This window comes from Schistocerca gregaria, chromosome 2, assembly GCF_023897955.1.
Source record: "Schistocerca gregaria isolate iqSchGreg1 chromosome 2, iqSchGreg1.2, whole genome shotgun sequence".
Lineage (NCBI taxonomy): Eukaryota > Metazoa > Arthropoda > Insecta > Orthoptera > Acrididae > Schistocerca > Schistocerca gregaria.
In genome coordinates this window covers 919,828,084-919,848,978 of record NC_064921.1, presented here as the reverse complement: position 1 = coordinate 919,848,978, position 20,895 = coordinate 919,828,084, and the positions used below count along the sequence as shown (strand labels likewise).

Here is a 20,895-nt window from a genome sequence, read left to right as displayed (position 1 = left end):
GTGATGTACTTGAGGACAATATTATGGAAATGGAAGAGGATGTAGATGAAGACGAAATGGGTGATACGATATTGCGTGAAGAGTTTGACAGAGCACTGAAAGACCTGAGTCGCAACAGGGCCCCCGGAGTAGACAACATTCCATTAGAACTACTGACGGCCTTGGGAGAGCCAGTCATGACAAAACTCTACCAGCTGGTGAGCAAGATGTATGAGACAGGCCAAATACCCTCAGACTTCAAGAAGAATATAATAATTCCAATCCCAAAGAAAGCAGGTGCTGACAGATGTGAAAATTACCGAACTATCAGTTTAATAAGTCACAGCTGCAAAATACTAACGCGAATTCTTTACAGACGAATGGAAAAACTGGTAGATGCGGACCTCGGGGAGGATCAGTTTGGATTCCGTCGAAATGTTGGAACACGTGAGGCAATACTGACCTTACGACTTATCTTAGAAGAAAGATTAAGAAAAGGCAAACCTACGTTTCTAGCATTTGTAGACTTAGAGAAAGCTTTTGACAATGTTGACTGGAATACTCTTTTTCAAATTCTAAAGGTGGCAGGGGTAAAATACAGGGAGCGAAAGGCTATTTACAATTTGTACAGAAACCAGATGGCAGTCATAAGAGTCGAGGGGCATGAAAGGGAAGCAGTGGTTGGGAAAGGAGTGAGACAGGGTTGTAGCCTCTCCCCGATGTTATTCAATCTGTATATTGAGCAAGCAGTAAAGGAAACAAAAGAAAAATTTGGAGTAGGTATTAAAATTCATGGAGACGAAGTAAAAACTTTGAGGTTCGCCGATGACATTGTAATTCTGTCAGAGACGGCAAAGGACTTGGAAGAGCAGTTGAACGGAATGGACAGTGTCTTGAAAGGAGGATATAAGATGAACATCAACAAAAGCAAAACGAGGATAATGGAATGTAGTCCAATTAAATCGGGTGATGCTGAGGGAATTAGATTAGGAAATGAGACACTTAAAGTAGTAAAGGAGTTTTGCTATTTAGGAAGTAAAATAACTGATGATGGTCGAAGTAGAGAGGATATAAAATGTAGACTGGCAATGGCAAGGAAAGCGTTTCTGAAGAAGAGAAATTTGTTAACATCGAGTATAGATTTAAGTGTCAGGAAGTCGTTTCTGAAACTATTTGTATGGAGTGTAGCCATGTATGGAAGTGAAACATGGACGATAACTAGTTTGGACAAGAAGAGAATAGAAGCTTTCGAAATGTGGTGCTACAGAAGAATACTGAAGATAAGGTGGATAGATCACGTAACTAATGAGGAGGTATTGAATAGGATTGGGGAGAAGAGAAGTTTGTGGCACAACTTGACTAGAAGAAGGGATCGGTTGGTAGGACATGTTTTGAGGCATCAAGGGATCACAAATTTAGCATTGGAGGGCAGTGTGGAGGGTAAAAATCGTAGAGGGAGACCGAGAGATGAGTACACTAAGCAGATTCAGAAGGATGTAGGTTGCAGTAGGTACTGGGAGATGAAGAAGCTTGCACAGGATAGAGTAGCATGGAGAGCTGCATCAAACCAGTCTCAGGACTGAAGACCACAACAACAACAACAAATGTTCAACACCTCCAAATCTTTCAAAAAAGTTTTCTGTAATAATGTTGTTAGGACGTATATTCTCTGGACTTTGTGAGAACGTTTTCTCTTTTGCTGTACGATCCATGCACCGAATAGATTACGACGCCATATTTGTTTATACAATATGATAGTGTTCATGTGATGTGTTACGACTGTGAAAGGATCCTGTGACCACTGGAGGTACTTTATCTTACTTAATTTATGTTTACTGCTAGATACAAGTTCAATTTTTGTCAAAACAGACCAAGTTCTGAAATACTGTTTTGTTTTCTCCACTAGACAGTGTCACAACTTCCTCCAAAGAAATCGTAACACAACACAAACACACAAATGCCATATTAACTGATGTATATCCACGTGATGATGGAGGTTTAAACCTTCGAAACGCGTCGTGGAAACAAATAAACAGTGACTGGTAACAGTAAACTTATTGTTTCATTTAATTTTAATTTCTATATTCAGTTCAAGTACAGTCTAGAAGTATCCACAAATGCCAAGAATCATTGTACTGGAATGTTCTGTAACTGTATATATACTATATGTGTTCTGGCCGGAGGCAGTTCGCTCCGCACTCTTGTATGTGCAACTGTTGTATAAACCTTCGTTAGGTGAAGTTAGTGTTTGTCATTCATCTAATTACACCCTCTTCTGCATGACATTATTCTGGTGGAGGCACTGGGTATTGGAACTTGTGATAGCACACGTTATCAACGACACAGTGGCTCACATCAGGCCATGACAGAGCCATCATTTACATAGTGAGAAACCCGAGTTGGAGCCTTATTCAACAGATCACAGTCTGTCGGAGACGGAAGAAGAAGAGGATGTTACAATGACAGCAACTGTGTGCCACCACATGAGACATCCTTCTGGGTTCTCTGGTGACGATGGCCAAGATCCAAACAAGTGGCTGAAGGTATATGAGTGATAGCCAAATTTAACAAATGGGATGACACCGTGTGTTTGGCTAACTTATTTTTCTACTTGGAGGGCACTGCCAAACAATGGTATGAGGTTCACAAGCTGGGAAGTATTCAGGCAGAACTGCGAAAGGATTTCGGTGACACACAACTACAAAAGTGCAGGGCTGAAGATAAATTAAAGTGCAGGCCATAGTGTCCAGGAGAAACTAAAGCATCCTACATTCAAGACGTCTTGGAGCTGTGTACAATGGTGGATCATAGAATGAAGGAGGAAGATAAGGTTTCGCATCTCCTGAAGGGTATTGCTGATGACATGTATAAAGCCCTACTCCTGAAGGAGGTTTTGACAGCAGACGACTTCATAAAATGGTGCCAGTATACTTCAAAAAACGGTAACAGTATATCGAGACAATGCGTCAAAAAAGAATTACACGCAAGAAGTTTGAACGGCTTCCAAACGTCTTACCGATGTCTGTGATGGAGGAAGGAGCTGATTTCACAAGTGTTCTTCATCAGATAGTGAGAGAGGAAGTTCAGAAGGCACTTGAGAGCAAGTGGAATAGACATTGCATCCGATCTCTTGTCCTTCATTTTCCTTTAAGACAGTGAAAAAGTCGAGGCCCAGGCGAAGTTACGTTCCTACAGTGCCGCATGAGGAACCTGTTTGGGCACCAAGGAAAACTGACGTCTGGAGGACCCAGGATAACCAACCAGTATGTTTTCACTGTGGACAACTGGGACATGTGCTGTGCTATTGTCAAGAAAGGCAGCAGATATTTGATGATGCCCTTGCCAGAAGACAGTAGACTGATCTTAGCCAGCACAACTCCGGGACGATGAAGATGAATAAGTAGATGTGGGAGTAAGACAATGTAGGTCACTATCACCACAAGCTAGTTGCTGGAGAGGATGCTCCCCAACAGGCGTCCATAGGAAGCTCCAGCCGATCACCTAGCTGCCACGACCCGGAAAACTGAAGGGTGCAACCTTCCTTGGAGGTGAGGCCGCCAAAGAGAAAAATCCTCCACCATCGATCACTACAAAAATGACAGGAAACTATGTTGATATCCTTATGGATGGCTAACCAGCCCAATCTCTTGTGGACTCTGGAGCATCATATGCAGTCATTTCGGAGAAGTACCATCGCCAGTTGCAGAAAACCGTATTCGTTGACAGCAAAACATCTCTGCTGAAGGTGGCTAATGGGAAATATGTAAAACCCACCGGAAGATGTGTCATTTACATGAGTATAAGTGGCCTTACACAGCCCTTATAATTCATGATCTTACGAGAGTGTAGTCATGATGTCATTCTCGGATGGGACTTTTTGAAAGCTTCTCAGGCAATTATAGATTGTGGTTGCTCGAAGATTATGCTAGACGAGATGAGATGCCATGGACAGGAAGTTGCTCATCTGAGTGTGTGGAGACAGTGTGCTGAATGAAGTGATTATTCCTGCAGTCAGTGCTGGAAAGGCAACTATCATGTGTCATGCCATGCATCAACCAAGGGTCTTGTAGTTGAATGTAAGAGAAGCATACCACTGAAGAATAACTTGGTCATCCCAGCCTGTGTCATCTCATTTAAGAACGGATTTGGTGAATTTTGGATAGTTAACTGTCGCTGAGAACTGCAGATCCTTCCAAGACACATGTGTGTAGCAAACGCTGAGCCGTTAATTGCCCAACAGCTGAGCGTCATAGAAACCTCCCATGCCAAGCCTGTGGGCGAAATTGGCGCTACCACTACGAGACAAGATCTTCTAACTTGGCTATCACCAGATCTCACAAATAAACAACAGAAGCAGCTCCCTGCCATTCTTCAAAAGTTCTCTTAGTGCTTCAATCCACAGGCGAAGAGCAAATTAGACAAATTGATGGTGAAGCACTGGATTAGCACTGGAGACCATCAACCAATAAGCCAGAGAGCATACTGTGTGTCAGCAATGGAACGTCGAATAATTCGTGATGAGCTAGAGAAAATGATGAAGAATGACATCGTTCAGCCTTCGCAGAGCTCATGGTCATCACCAGTGGTTCTCCTCAGGAAGAAGGATGGCAATTGGCACTTTTGTGTTGATTACAGGAAGTTTAATAAGATAACTAAGAAGGACATTTACCCCCTTCCACGAATTGATGACACATTAGGTTGTCTGACGGGGGCAAATTTTTCTCAACCATGGACATGTACTCGGGATACTGGCAAATTGAAGTAGATGAGACTGATCGTGAGAAAACTGCATTCATCACCCCTGAGGGCCTGTATGAGTTTAAGGTCATGCTGTTTGGTGTGTGTAATGCACCAGGAACTTTTGAACGGATGATGGATAATCTTTTAAGTCTTTGTTATTTAGACAACATTATAATGTTCTCAGAGACACTTGATGAACACGTAAAATGACTGAAGGCTGTTCTTAAGTGTCTCCAACAAGGCAGACTGAAAATTAATCTAAGAAAGTGTCTTTTTGGAGCAAAAGAAATCAAAATAGGTGGACACTGTGAGTCAAATGAAGGTGTGTGGCCAGAGCCAGAAAAAGTGAGATCTATAACAGAATTTCCTATTCCTAAAAGTATTAGAGATGTGAGAAGCTTCCTTGGATTATGTTCCTATTACTGACGTTTTATCAAAGACTTTTGTATCAAAGCCGGGCCACTCCAAGAGTTGTTAAATGCCGATGCTATATTTATCTGGGGTAGTGCTCAACAAGACTCTTTCAATGTGCTGTGAAAAGCTCTGATGACTGACCCTGTACTTGGTCTGTATGATGAGAGAGCACTAACAGAATTACACACAGATGCCAGTGAGTATGGGATTGGTGCTGTTCTGGTACAAATTTTGGATGGAAAAGTGAAGGCTATAGTCTATGCTTCTAGCACACTTACAAAAGCCGAGAGAAACTACTCAACTACAGAAAGAGAATGTTTTGCTGTGATCTGGGTCATGTGCAGATTTGAGCAGTATCTCTATGGAAGGCCATTCACAGCTTTTACAGACCATCATTCACTTTGTTGATTGACAGGTCTTAAGGATCCAACAGGACGACTTGCCAGGTGGGCACTACGTCTTCAAGAGTATGACATTACCATAGTCTACAAAAGTGGAAGAAAACACCTAGATGCCTACTGTCTCTCGAGAAACTCTGTGCAAGACCATCAAGACTTTGATGAAGATAGTGACTGGCTTGCAGCACTCCAGGATCTCTCTGCTGTGCAGAAGAAGGACGCCAAGATATCTCAAATTATGCTTGCCTTAAATTAGTCAGAGGATGTGAAAGGACAGTTTAAGGTCGTTAATGGATTAATTTGCAAGAAAAACTTTGATCCGTTTGGAAAGAGGTGATTATCAGTGATTCCTAAACAAATGTGCTCAGATGTTCTACAGAAATTCCACGAAACATCTGAAGCCTGACATTTAGGATTTATTAAGACATACGATAAGATCCAGAAGAGATTTTTCTGGCCAGGTTTATTTAGGAGTGTCTGTCACTACGTGTCGCACTGTCGCGAGTGCCAGAGGAGAAAGGTGGTTCCTCAGAAACCACCTGGCCGACTCAAATTCCACCAGCCGAAACGCCTTTCCACCATGTTGGGATTGACATCCTCGGACGATTTCCAACATCTGCTAGTGGCAATAGATGGATCATTGTTTGAACTGATTATCTGACATTCTATGCCATTACATAAGCCGTGGAAACAGCCGAAGCATTTGAGGTAGCCAAATTCATTGTGGGAGACATTGTATTAAAGCACGTTGTACCAAGGTGGTTAATTACAGATTGAGGGAAAGTTTTTCAATTGAGTCTTGTGACAGAGATGAACTGTTGGTGCAACATTACTCATCAATGACAACTGCCTACCATCCACAAACTAACGGGATTACTGAACCCTTTAATAAGACCTTGGCTGACTTGCTATCAATGTTAAGCAGAGCAACTTGGATGATCGTGACGTTTTCCTACAACAACACCAAACAAGACACCACAGAATTTATGGCATTTTTCTTGGTGCATGGGCGTGAGGCAACTATGACAATGAACACTGTGTTTCCATTACATCCTGGTGAGGCAACTATGACAATGAACACTGTGTTACCATTACATCCTGATGACGTGGATGACGACTGCATTGGCCAGGTGTTAACCAGAGCTGAGGAAGCTTGGCAGTTAGCTCGACTCCACAAGCTGCAGGCTGAAAAAAATGATCGCCGAAGGTATGATATGAGCCACTGCCCTGTTGTCTACCAGCCTGGTGACCTTGTCTTGATCTTCACTTCTGTTTGGAAGGTTGGTCTCTCTGAGAAGCTCCTCAGGCACTACCTTGGACCTTATAAGGTTGTAGAAAAGATGTCTGATGTTACTTATGAAGTTGAAAGATCAGAGATACGGTCCACATTCTTCGATGAAGCCCTATAAGGATATTGCAATTCAGGGTAAATTCAAAGTTCCAGCAACAGTCAACAAGCGGAAAGTTACAAAGAGCATAGTGGCAAAGGAAGTTCTAAGATCACCGTAAGGGCGAACATCAGTCATCGGGAGTTGGAATATGCAGGACTGTTGACTCGTTCCTGGACAAGGAGGATGTAACACTGAGACACTGTTCTCTTAAGGAGGGAGCAATGTCTCAGAAGAAGCTGAGTAGCACAGTCATCGTGGTGTAGTGGTTATGATACTGGACTGTTGCATGGAGGGTTGTGAGTTCAAAATGCACCAGAACTGAAAAATTTTAATTTCTATACTCAGTTCGAGGACATACTAGAAGTATTCAAAAATGTCAAGAATCGTTGTACTGGAATGTTCTGTAACTGTATGTATACCGTATGTGTTCGGGCCGGAGGCAGTTCGCTCCACGCTCTTGTATGTGCAAGTGCTGCATAAACCTTCGTTAAGTGAAGTTGGTGTTCGTCATTCATCTAATTACACCTTCTTCTATGTCACAATTTGCCAAGAGGAGCATGATGCATGTGTGTAACACATTCTCCAGTAAGAAAATAAACAGATAATAGAATTGGCAAGGACAGAATGGAACTAAAAACTGAACTGTCTATATTTTCTCAAGTAACAGAGAAATTGTATACAGAAGCAAAGAGGAAAAAAAATTTAAAAGGAAGAAGGTAGCTATTTAGGAGAACATTTGAGTTTCAAGCAAACAATAATGTTAAAATGATAGAATATGCTGTATAAAATAAAACTGTTCTGAAGTGACAACGAAAGGTTGTGGGAAGGTAACTAACATGATTGAAAATAGTGAGAATATGAAGTAAACAAAACAAACTGCCAGATGCTCTGGACAATGCATGGCCACGAATGCTTTGTCTGCATCATGATGTATTCAAGGTGGCCAGCACGCTTGGTGGTAGCATGCCAGCCTTCCACTATGGGGCCTGGGGGCAAATCCGCCAGGGTCCTGACACATCCGTTGTAGCTTCATGATAATACTTATCAAAGAAACCCATTAACAGCTGTTAGTTTATATACAGAAAGTCTTTTACAAATTGTGTCAGCCTTGAAAAGGGCCTTTTTTGTAGCTATGACATTGTTCACTTAAAGCAGGTGCTCGAACTGGCGACCCTCTGACGTGACACGAGCTTGGTAATGTTGAACGGCGTTTTGACGAATGCTTTCAAAGATGCCTGGCTTTGCCCTGATGTGATTGGCAGCATGTTGAATGTGATCCATTAATTCCTCTTTGTTTCTTAGTGAACTAGAACCTTGAAGGATCCCCACTGAAAAAAGTCTGGTGGTGCGAGGTTTGGTGATCACAGGGGCCATGTCCTTTGAGTACCTGTGCCAATTACCCAGCCATTGAAGAGTTCATTTAAATATCAGTGCACAGCGCAACTGTTATGTGTGGGCGGGGGGCAACCCATCATGCTGTAACCACACGTGTAGCCATATGTCCAGGGGAACATCTTCCAGCAGGCAGTTCCTTGCAAAAACTGAAGGTAATTTGCTCCAGTAAGTTGAGGAGGTAGACGGACTGGCCCAATGAGATGGTTACCCACAAAGCCTGCCCAAATTGTTCCTGGTGTCCATGGACATATGTGATGTAAGGATTTCCCGTTGCCCAGTAATGAACGTTTCAAGTGTTATAAAGGCCATGCCGATGAAAGGTGCACTCGTTGGTAAACAACACAATGGCAGGGAAGTCGGGATCTCATGCAGCGCATTGCAGAAACCACTGTGTTCATAGTCCACCACAGGATTCAGGTCTTGGACAGGGTGGAAACTAAATGGATACTGGCCGTCATCCCTCAAAACCTCCCAGACTGACCAATGAGTGACCCCTATGTCATGTCCAGCCACTCGAGTACTTGTCATAGGTGCTTCCTCGAAGTGCTCAAGAACACTCTCTTCAGATGCAGCATCCTGTTGTGTTTGAGGTCTTCCAGCATCACCATGATATCCCGCTATCCAGCATGTTTCGCCAACTCTCCGGTGAATTTCTGTAAATGTTTCCGGGTGTGAGTGGCTTCTTTCTGGGCGCCTTCCTCATATGACCTTCCAGCTTCATGAACATTACCATTGGATATCCCATAAACAAAAACCATATCTCATTGTTCTTCAAACAAATACTGTGACGCCATGCTTACTGTATGACCAAATCGCAGGTGATGTGTGTGCTCCGAAGCAAAGCATACATGTGAATGCCTCTGACGTGAGGTGGAGACAAACACAAGATCTTTTTGACTCGTGTGTGTATCACATTGGGGCAGTGATGAGGCGAGGGACATTTGAATTTGACATATACGTATCGACAATAAACTATCACTATACAACTTAGTACTAGTTGTGTTTACGTCAGCTGAATGTAACCTAGTAAGTTGTAAGTAAAGCTACTACTTTTAAAAAGGTTGCTACTTCCTCAGTTAGATTAAATAGCTGCCACTTATCTTCTATATGTAGCTTAATATGTACTCAATTATATGATTTTTTTCAAATAAAACTGTTGCCTGGATCTTTAACAACAGATATCCTTTTTAAGAGCCTACTACTTATTCTGCTGCTTTTACCAGCCTGCAGCTAACAGGAATTTTCAATACCTGAATTTTAATAACTGGCCAATTTTTGGAAGTAGTGGCTAATAAAGTATATTTTTAATTTTCTTTGGAATAATCAAGGATTCTTGATTCCTTGCTTTGTGTTAGATGGGAACATGATGAACACATTTACACCAAAGATCACAATTCCACTCAGATCCTAGACAAGGAGACTTGAAGTCCCTAGAAGTCAGTTTCTTATAAATTGTGTGTCCCAATGTTTCCTCTTCTTTGCACTGAATGAAAACATCAAAGAATGGAAAACATCCCTGCTTTTCAGTTACCAATTACAATTGAATATTTCCATGGATGCAATATAGATGCTTCAAAATCCCTGGAACGTATCTTCAGGATGTGCGCACAGTGCAAATGCGTCATCAACATATCTCCAAAATAGTATTCATTTCAAACTAGCAGATTCCAGTGACTTTCCTCAAAGAAAAAAAAATTTAAAAAAATTATCAGATTAAAAATAAGTCAAGCAAAAACATGTTTGAACAAGCTGTTCACATTGCTTCAGGCAAATGTCGGAGTGGTTCCTTTCAAAGGACACGGCCAATTGCATTCCCCATCTTTCCCTAATCCAAGCTTGTGCTCCATCTCTAATGACCTCTTTGTCGATGGGAAATTAAACACTAATCTCCTCTTTCTAATTTCCTCTTCCTTGAACAAGCTGTATACATGGAAATAGCTACCACCACCCTTACTGTATGAGGAATGTTCTCAGAACTTTCTTTCAACAGAGCACATAGCATCACTAAAGGGAACAATGTGCATATGAGCTTTCATATTTAAAAGCAGTTTTTGAAGCAATGTTGACTCTCCACAACAGATATGTAAGGTGATATTAATGAAATCTAAGGTAGACTTCAGAAGTGAGAAATATGAAATAAAGGAATTTGAATCCGTGGCTTTCCCACTGTATGCGGGAATCCTGTCGTCATCCACTCCAAGAACAAAGTGAAAGTGATTTTTTGCCCTGCACTGAAGACAGCAGCCATTTTGGGTTCTGTCAAGGATGGTTTGATGTTCATCAAGGCTGCAGCTTACAAGATCCCCTATGAGTGTATCCTTTCATATATTTGACAGATTGTACATGATCCATGAAAGGTGCATAGAACACCAAAAATCAAATCCAGTTCTTATAGCCCAATAAATCAACTGTGGCAAAGCACTGATTTGACAGTGGTCACTGTATGTGGTATAATAATGTCAAAATTTTAGCGTCAACTTCATCTTTTTGGAACTTGATCATGAAGAAATCAGTAGAAATTCATTAGGCACAAAATTTCATTAACAGATATAAAGGTTTCACCCTGGACCAAACATGGAGTTTGGCACTTTTGTTAATAAACTCTTAAGGACATTGTTACAGTACAGCAACTAACAAAATATCGATAACCCAGCATTAATCTACTAACTAAATATCGATAACCCAGCATTAATCTACTAACTAACCATACATTCAGTTTATGCACTGCTCTTTTCCACTGAATGACATCTGTGCCACTGGTGTATCTGAGGCTGCATGTGTAATGGTGTCGTCTGCATGTTTAAAAGGCCATAACAAGTACTGTAGCTTCAGTCCATTGGCTTCTCGTAAGATGGCTGAAAGCTGTATGAGTGAAATATCAGGTGAAGAATCAAGATTTCAGCAGTTGCACACTCAGATTTTAAAGGATCATTCATTTTGACACAAAAACTTGAGGACGTATACCCACCTATTGCTGATGACATTGCACTTCTTGCGGTAACCTTCAACAACAAATGGAAGAGCTTACTAGAGATTGATAAAAAGTTGCCATGAAAATCAATTATAAAGAGAGTAAAACAATGTACAATCATTATATCAAGTATAGAATTGTACAAATTAAAAATGAAGTGAGACAATTATTAAATGGACAGCAAAAGCAATAAACAGAAGAACAACAGTGACCTTGAATATTTTGACCAACTACACACAATTTTCAAAACAAAAATTCCAGTGCATTTGAAAAGGGAAGTTTTGAGACACTGACTTTCTATGAGTAAAATATTCAAAATTGGCTTTTTATGAGCGAAACATTCAAAATTTACTTTTTATGAATAAAACATTCAAAACCTGAATGTCATTTAGTGAGCATTATTAGTGATTAGATGCATGTTTGAAAGTATTTATAAGAACAGGAAAGCAAACAGATGGATCAGGGAACAAGCTGGAGTTGGAGGCTTAATTATGACTGAAATGAATATGAAATGTTGGTGGGTGGGACAAGTATCCAGGTGAATTGAGGTATTGAACTAATGGAAGGTGGGTAGATAACCTTACATAATATGCATGCATGCATGTGTGTAGCCAAGGACTGCAATGCATGTAAAAGTGTGGGTACTTCCTTGCACCTTGTACTTGGATTCGGGAGGCACAATTCGTAGAACAGTTGATAGAATCACTGAAAGTAAAAAGTAGAAATCCTAGATTTCAGAACTACACATTCCTTCATCAGGGAGAAAAGAGAGATGATTGGAGAAGGTTGGGAGACAAAGATGTTGGAGAAGACAGTGAAGAGATTGGGGATCAAAGACTGTATGTTGGTAAACGCTTTGCCAACTTCAGATCCATGGCAATGAAAGGAACAGAGTGAGAAGTAAAGATGGATTAAAAGAAGGAGAGAAGTGGAAGATGGAAAGAACAAAGCAATTAGAGATAGAAAATAATGAAAAAACAGGGGGCAAAAAAGTTTTACTTCCCTCTCTGTCTCTTCAGTCATCTTTCAATTGGATTTGAGACAGTATCTATGAATTTACTGCCTTTAACTCCTAATCTCTCTAGCACCTTGTCCGTGATCCTGGCCTGCCCTTATCCTTGTAACAGGTGGATCTAAAAAAAAAAGAAAAAAAAGGCATTTCCAGTCTTTCCAACCAATCTCTCTTACCATTCTAGTAACACATTGTTCTTAAAGCTAGAATTAATGTTTTCTGCATTAAGACTTTCTATCAGAAGTACTACGAACTGTGTCTTCTGAAAGTGAGTACCAGCTAACCATTACAACTGTATCATTAGTATCTTTAGCTTACAGTGAAGTACTGAATTAATATTTTGGTACACTAGAGTTGCAGTCTTCATTATTGCCCTGCATTAAAAATCCTGAATCATGTAGACATGAAATCATGGATTATTTTTTGTAATAAAATACCTTTGGCCCTTGGAATCCATACATCTCATTTAAATGTACATTTCGTGTGTGTGTGTGTGTGTGTGTGTGTGTGTGTGTGTGTGTGAGAGAGAGAGAGAGAGAGAGAGAGAGAGAGAGAGAGAGAGAGAGAGAGAGAGAGGGTGGAGGGTGGAGGGGGAGGGGAGGGGGGAGATGGGCGTGCGCGAGCGTGCCCGCCACTTCCATATCTCCTCCAAAAGCACTAGACCAAATTTCAGTCGACCAACAGGCATTACATGCATTGATCAAAAATGAAAGTGCATTGAGAATGGCTAGTTTCTAGCTGAAATCTAGATCTGCTAATAAAATTTAAAAAGGAAGACTGATAGCTGAATTCTATTATTTACAAGTCAGTATAACAGTCGCTGAGTGCAACAGCCTTTTGAGTGGAAGGTAACCTGATGATATGTATATATTACTGTCAGGCGACACTTCTCAGAGGAGTGGGGGTTAAGGTCAAGTTGAAAAAACCTCCAGTGGGTGGATTTCCAGACTTTATTCATCCAGTATTTGAGGATGAGAGCACTTAGTGACTTGCAACACACTCTACACATAACTTCAAACATCCGCAAAAAAATTTCTCATTGACAACTGATCTGGAATGATGAAAGCAAAAATATTTATTGCTTATGACTTTTATGTTGTTCATGCAGTAAAACTCCCACCTGAGACATGACATTATAATTTATTACTTCATTACTACTAACAGTATTCACAAAACATTTTACGGACAGTATACACATATACCAGCGAAAGTAAGTGCAAAATCATATCATTGTGTGACGCATAGTTCAGGAGATATGATGTCATAAGCAATGAGATGCATTGAAATTTGCAACATCATGTATGACATTTAAATTATTAGTTTTTGGCTACGAAGTGTCTTTGCAATGAGTTTTGCAGACTCTATCCACATATGCTGCTGAATGTACCTACAATATTATATCACTGCACGACTAATAGTCCAGGATGTATGATGTCATGGACATTAAGCACAGAGCCAGACGCTGCATGTTACGGGCTTGGATGCACAGTTGTAAATAGGTACTTGAGCAGCACAGGGCTTCTCCCCTGGTTTGTCAATAAAACAGTTGTGTGCATAGTCATGGAACAGGAAACTTCCATAACATTCGTATATTTCACATGTGAACGTATTCTTTCATAAGTGTCATACATAGTAGAATGCAATTGCACAACAACCTAGTAGACACCCTCAGAACGGTAAAGCATTAAAACCTGTTTAAAATGGAAGCCAAACTCAATTATGTTTGAAGTATAGTAATTTATAGTCTTGCTGTTGATGTACCTGTTTAAAAAAGAGTCAAGTTGATGTACAATTGTCCTATATCTTTATGTATCGCAGGGTTAGATACAAATAAGTAAATAGTAGATTTCATGCTTAATGTTAGATAATAGAAGTCACAACAATTATTTTAAAATTCTGTGAAAGCTATCTCATCAGAGTAAACACAAAGGAGGTTTTGTGTTACAAAATGGCTTCTAGTAGTTTATAATGTATTTGGGAAGCACCTCTAACTGTTGAGAGCCTCCTGAAATTAATTCCAAGTTAATTATTTAGTGTTGAAGTAACAGACATCAAATAGAAAGTAGTTGTTGCCATGAAAATAAAATGCTTATGCAGAGGGCAGGAACACCATTCCAGCTGTGAAAGGAGATGTGTGGTCTAGGACGATTCATTCTGGTAGGAACTGAAAAAAAATCATCCAATTTCTGTGTTAACGGCGAGTGGCACTTGACATTGCGAATGTTGTTTCTCTGATGGCGAACCTCATTCAACATGATTTCTCGTCGTTCTCACATGCCACATTCCCAAATATGAGTGTATAAGGCATCAGTGCTGCATAGTACTGCCATCTAGGGAAGTCTGTGTTAACTCATTGTTGAACTGTAGCAGTCGTGTTGAGAGGGAGGTTGTAATTATTACATTCGAGTTAGTAGGGATTGAAATGGCTAGTTCTTCACGCACATTCCTTTCTGAGGAAGAGAGCGTAAAGCTTTTAGAGGAATGTCTTAAGTGAAAATGAGAGCGACATTAATTTTGATGACAATGATTTTGATGATGACAGTGATTCATTTGTAAACAATTCAAGTGAAATTATGATGAAAACAGTCCATCCTGAAGAGTTTCCAAAAATATCACCCAGTGCAAAATCTTGTAATGTAATGCTTATGTAAACATATTTGAATGAAACCACATTTTCATGTTAATTTATACCCTGATTGTTGGTCAGTGGTCTCATTGTTTCCACAAAGAGAATCGTGCAGTTCTCTGTGCAGTGCTGGTGGTGAAAGTGAATTAATTAACAGAAGACGAAGATGTCACGTGTCAACATTGAAAGTGGAAATGGGTAAACATCATTGATGATGAGGGCAACAGGTAGAACATATGTGAGAAATGAAACTTATCTGATTATCTTGGAATTTATCTTCAAATGGCAGCATTATTTCTGAAATTGAAGTAAAGTGCACTGTAAGACACGAATAACACCCTTTAAACAGTAAAACTAGAAAATGGGTTTGGCTCTTGAAACATAGATCATCTAAAATAATAAGCTTTGAAACATAGCCAGAGCATGTAATCAAGTTAATGTAATAGATGTATAATAAGCGAAAGGAGAAGCAGGCTGCAGTATATCCACAAAGAGCCAACTTCAAAATGAAAACTTAAATACACAATTCATGATAGATACAATAGGTATTTTACTACATGTTGGTAGAAACTAATATATTTGATGGCATTACTCTATAATAGTTTGAAACAAAGTTTTTCATGTAACCATGGAAGAAATTTTGTGACCCAAGAGTGGCAAATTACTATGGATTGATGAAAACAAGTGTGCGATGAAATACACATATGTAGTGCGACTCGTATCAAACAACTTAGAACCAAAGGACATCAGAGAGTGAGTTATTCGGTTATAACTAATATAAAAAGAAGAAAAACCATTGATTAAGGTGAACTTTATAACACCAAAAGGGCATATACCAAAATTTTTAAAACTTTTTTCTAAAACTAACAAAGTTGTGACTGCAGTACAGATAGTGCACACAGAGGAAACATTGTGGTTGTTGCAGTTCATGCTATGTCACAGATGTAGCAGCCAAAGTCAACCAGAATTGACTCTTTGAGAAGTCCTTACTGGCTTTAGAGAGCTACATTATCATCTTTTAAGCAGGATAAATGTGTTTGAATATGTAGTGTAAGAAAAAGTAATATGTAATGACCGTCCTCACCTCCCCATTTCCCCAAACCCATTTTAAACTACCTGAACCATATCTCATTTATCTCTCTCATTGCTTGCTTTGTAGGTCTTTGATAGTTATAGTTTGAAAGTTACTTTGAAAATATAGCACTGATTATATGCTTTATGTTTATTTGTAGAAGAAGAATCTCAGGAACTCGACCGCAGTTTGAAGAGGTGTGGTGAAGGAGATGTCAGTTCTGGAGTATCCTGTTTCAATGAGGTTATTCCAATATTGCAGTTTATCTGTAGCAAAATGGATGAGGCTCAAGTGTTAGTAACAAATTTATAAACAATTTAATAATTGATGGATGCACTGTGCTTGAAATTTAAACATTATTTTCATCCTTTACAGAGTTGGTCGTTGTGGAAACAGTGTTGTTTTTCTGCTTGAGTGCTTGCACACACTTGTTTCAAGCTTGCCTCAGCAGATACATAATAACAAGCATTTTAGTACATTTTTGTGGCAGAAATTCTGTCCAGCATTAATTGCCTTCCTTGGGTCACCTCGTGTTGACAAAAACATCATATCAAGGGAAAAAGGAGGCATGAATGAAACAGAAGTTGGCCGAGGTTCAGGTTGCCTAGCTACAGCTCCAAGTTTTAACAGTTCTGAAGCAAAGACTGTTTACAGGTACTGTTTGTATGCCATAATTACTTGCAACAAGTTCAACATAATACCATAAATAATAAATCAATTGAATTTAAGCAGCCTTCCTTGAGTTAATTTTAAACTGCTATGTTTATGTGTTTTCACATTTCTTACTGAAATAATAAGGGGCATAAGTAATTCTGAATATTAATTTGCTGGAACAATCAAAGCTGTATTTTAACACTCATCATTACGTAAAATTTGCACATATGGTTGCCAAGACAACACCACAGAGAGGTCATATAGTTTGCCAAGGATGGACATACACACACCACGAAATACACCAAAGCGGCATAGAAGCTGGTATAGATGAACATACTCAAATACAGAGATGTGTAAACAGGCAGAATATGTTGCTGCAGTTGGCAATGCCTACATAAGGCAACAAGTGTCTGGTGCAGTTGTTAGATCAGCTGCTGCTACAGTGGCAAGTTATCAAGATTTAAGTGAGTTGGAACATGGTGTTACAGTCGGCGAATGAGCGATGGGAAACAGCATTTCTGAAGCAATGATGAAATGAGGATTTTCCTGCACAACCATTTCATGAGTGTACCATGAATATCAGGAATCGGGTAAAACATCAAATCTCCAACAACGCTGCAGCTGGAAGAAGATCCTGCAAGAATGGGGCCAACGATAACTGAAGAGAATTCATCATGACAGAACTGCAGCCCTTCTGCAAATTACTGCAGATTTCAACACTGGGCCATCAACAAGTGTCACCGTGTGAACAATTCAACAAAACCTCATTGAAATGGGTTTTTGGAGAGGAAGGCCCTCCCGTTTACCCTTGATGACTGCACAACACTAAGTTTTATGCCTCACTTGGACTCATCAATACTGACATTGGACTGTTGATGACTGGAAACATGTTGCCTGGTTGGATGAGTCTCGTTTCAAATTGTATAGAGCAGATGGACATGTATGGGTATGGAAACCACCTCATGAATCCATGGACACTGCATGTCAGCTGGCGACTGTTCAAGTTGGTGGACTCTGTCATGGTGTGTGGCATGTGCAGTTGGAGTGATACAGACCCCTGATATGTCTAGATACGACTCTGAGAGGTGACACATTGGCAAGCATCCTGTCTGATCACCTGCATCCATTCATGTATATTGTGCATTCCAATGGACTTGGGCAATTCCAGAAGGAAAATGTGACACCCCACATGTCCAGAATTGCTACCGAGTGGCTCCAGGAACACACTTCTGAGTTTTAACACTTCCGCTGGCCACGAAACTCCCCAGACATGAACTTTACTGAGCATATCAGGGATGCCTTGCAACATTCTGTTCAGAAGTGATCTCCACTCCCTCGTACTCTTATAGATTTATGATCAGCCCTGCAGGATTCATGGTGTTAGTCCCCACCAGCACTACTTCAGACATCAGGTGAGTCCATGCCATGTCATGTTGCGACACTTCTGCATGCTCGTGGGGGCCCTACACAATATTAGGCAGTTGTACCAGTTCCTTTGGCTCTTCAGTGTGTATATATTTCAGGTGTCACTTTCCCAAGTCAAACCATATTGTTCCACTAGCTTCTGAAATTTGTCCTTTTTTAAATGTTTGGTTAGTAAACCAGCAAAAATCTCTTGCTCTATGTGAACCCTTATAAAATGTTGCTTATAAAATGTTGTTGTATTTGGTTCTGGCACTAGTGACATCACTGTTGGCTGAGTGTATAGATCGCTTGTCGCAGAAAATCTTGGTGTTTTTTGTACTGATGTTGGGCTCATACTGATGTTAGGCTCTATCTCACTCATTAGAGTCCTTATCCACAATGCTTCTCAAACCTGCTTCTACAGCAGTGCTCAGACTACTCTTTTTTTGTCTTTTGTGGGACCAGCATAGAAGTCCTTCCATCAATCTTAAACAACACCCTGTAGTGGAAATCTTTTCTCTAATCCACTTCCCAGTTTATATCATTATGACCTTTGTGTTTATATTTCCCTTTTTACTGTAAATTAACCTATAGTTTGGGGTTCTCTTACGATATTTGAATATCCTTGTAAAGATTTTCCAATGTTTTTTTCTCTTGCACTTTTGCAGAATCTGCTCATAACAACTGTGGGGAAAAGTGGTTTCAGGCCTTGGAGTTGGTGACAGATACATAAAGTTACCTATTGCCTCCGAATACAGTAAATTTTCATTGCACTCTACAGCTGCTTCATTGGCCACTAAGTTAGCTCCTGGTTCCATCAATATGGAAGTGGGTTTTTGTTATATATACCAATTTTTTTTCAAAATTTTGTCTGTATATGACAATTAGCTTGTGCTTAACTGCTCTGTTGTCCTATTTTAACAATCTGGATGCCCAAGTAATACTTTACCTTTCCCAAGTCAAGCATGTTAAACTTGGTTTGGAGATGTCTCTTAAAATTGTTCTTCTGTTTTTCATCTTTAGTTAGAATGGAGAAATCATCCACCCATATAGCCATTATTTTGACCTCTTCTATACTCTGTTTGTAATAAATACTGGCATCTACCTTATAGCTTGATGATTTCATGCCGATATATGTTCCAGCAGTGTCCACTCTGTTTCAGTTCATCAGTACTTGTCTCCAATCAACAAATCTTCCTTTTTTTTCTGGACAAGATTTCCTTTTTCTTCTGGTGGGATCACATACATTTCGTCCTCTTAATTTCTCAATTATGTAAGCTGTCTTCACGTCTATGCATGAATTAATAAATCTTCTTTTATTGGAAGGGATAAAGGCTGTCTGTGTGATACCTATTTGGTCATTTGGTCACTGACAGGAAAAGGTTTATTGTGCTCTATACCTTCTTTTTGTGAATATCCCTTGACTATTAGTTGTGATTTGTTTTTTGGTGCTACACACCAAGAGATATTTTTATGTTAAAACTCGCATCATGTCTTTAATGATCTTATTCCACTATAGCATTTCAACCCATTTAAGTGTTTTTGATTTTGAAAAGAATTACTCTAATTTTCTTTCCATAGCCTCTTTCCATTGTTAAGACTTCGGACTACTCACAACCTCTTCAACTGTTGTACGTTCATCATTAAATTATTGGGCTACATGCAACTCATTAGCAGTGTATTATTTAGATTGAGAGGCATGAGAAGAATGCCTTAAAATAAGTTCTTCATCTTCTAGAAGTTCATCATCATGGTGTGTGCCTGTGCATTCCTGACCATTTTATTCTTCGTCTTCTTCATTTGCTTTTTATTTTTGAGGATTACATCTCTTAAACTTAGTGATTGTTAAAGTGGCTGTACACTGTTGATGACTCTCTATTATTTACTTTTTATAATTCTTAAGGAATACAACATCTCTGCTGGTCAGTATCTTCTTATTCATAGGAGTCAGTAACTCTCTGAGCCTTCACAATAGTCTACAAAAATATATTTCTTAGGATTTGGGTCCCATTTTCCCCTCAATTGTTTCAGTGTCTGAACCTTAACTTCACATGCTCTGCTTGGATTTGGCTTGTCCTCTGTGCACAATTCGTAGTGTTTATATTTCTTTTCAGATCGGTAAGTGATTGACTGATCAAATACATGGCTCTCGATAGCAACTCTTCCCAAAAACATTTAGGTAACACAGAATGGGGGACTATAGGCAACAAGTTTATCTGAATTGATGATTTGCTAATTAGTTGCATTGGTCATAAGGTTAAGTGTTGACTGAGCCATTCCAAAAATATTCATTAGTCCACCATATATAGTGCGTAGCATAGTGCTTGATTTTTTATGGTACATACGCACTAGTAAACTGTACCGGTACCTCTGATGGTGTCAGGGAGAATCCAGAACCACAGATTTTCAGATCTTGGGTGATAGAACTTTTGCTGGGGTTGAAGCACAATATAAAACAAATGTATTCACACTTTTAAAATGCTCAGAAAAACATTAAAGTAACATATTAAGAAGTCTTAATGTCAAAAACACCCTCTGAAAGGTCACAGTTCAGGAACCACCTCTTTTTTTTACAGGTCAAGCACTGGCAGAATGTATGATTTTTTTAATGTATCTGTCTTGTCTACTGATCTTCATAATTATTGTAGTACAAAATTTTTGTGGTATACATTTTTCTGTGGTGTATTGTTCTTGGTCGGTTGTTTTCAGTTATTACAGTAGCGAAGTATGTACCATTGGAATGCAAATGCAATCATAAATTATCTACAGAATAAACTTTTCACTTTGTTACCCATAACTGTTCTGACCCATTCTGCTGTATTTATTTCCCAATCATTAC

The 20,895-nt window shown here is 39.6% G+C and overlaps 1 protein-coding gene across 1 annotated transcript in view; it reads left to right on the top strand.

The window, feature by feature from the left end:
* The window catches only part of LOC126335351 (brefeldin A-inhibited guanine nucleotide-exchange protein 3), a 295,547-nt gene that overhangs the window by 37,317 nt on the left and 237,335 nt on the right, over positions 1-20,895 (top strand). Inside the window, exons 6-7 of the mRNA XM_049998536.1 lie at positions 16,159-16,291; positions 16,374-16,652. Of these exons, the coding sequence (XP_049854493.1) occupies positions 16,159-16,291; positions 16,374-16,652 (412 nt within the window). The remainder of the gene's footprint in view (positions 1-16,158; positions 16,292-16,373; positions 16,653-20,895) is intronic.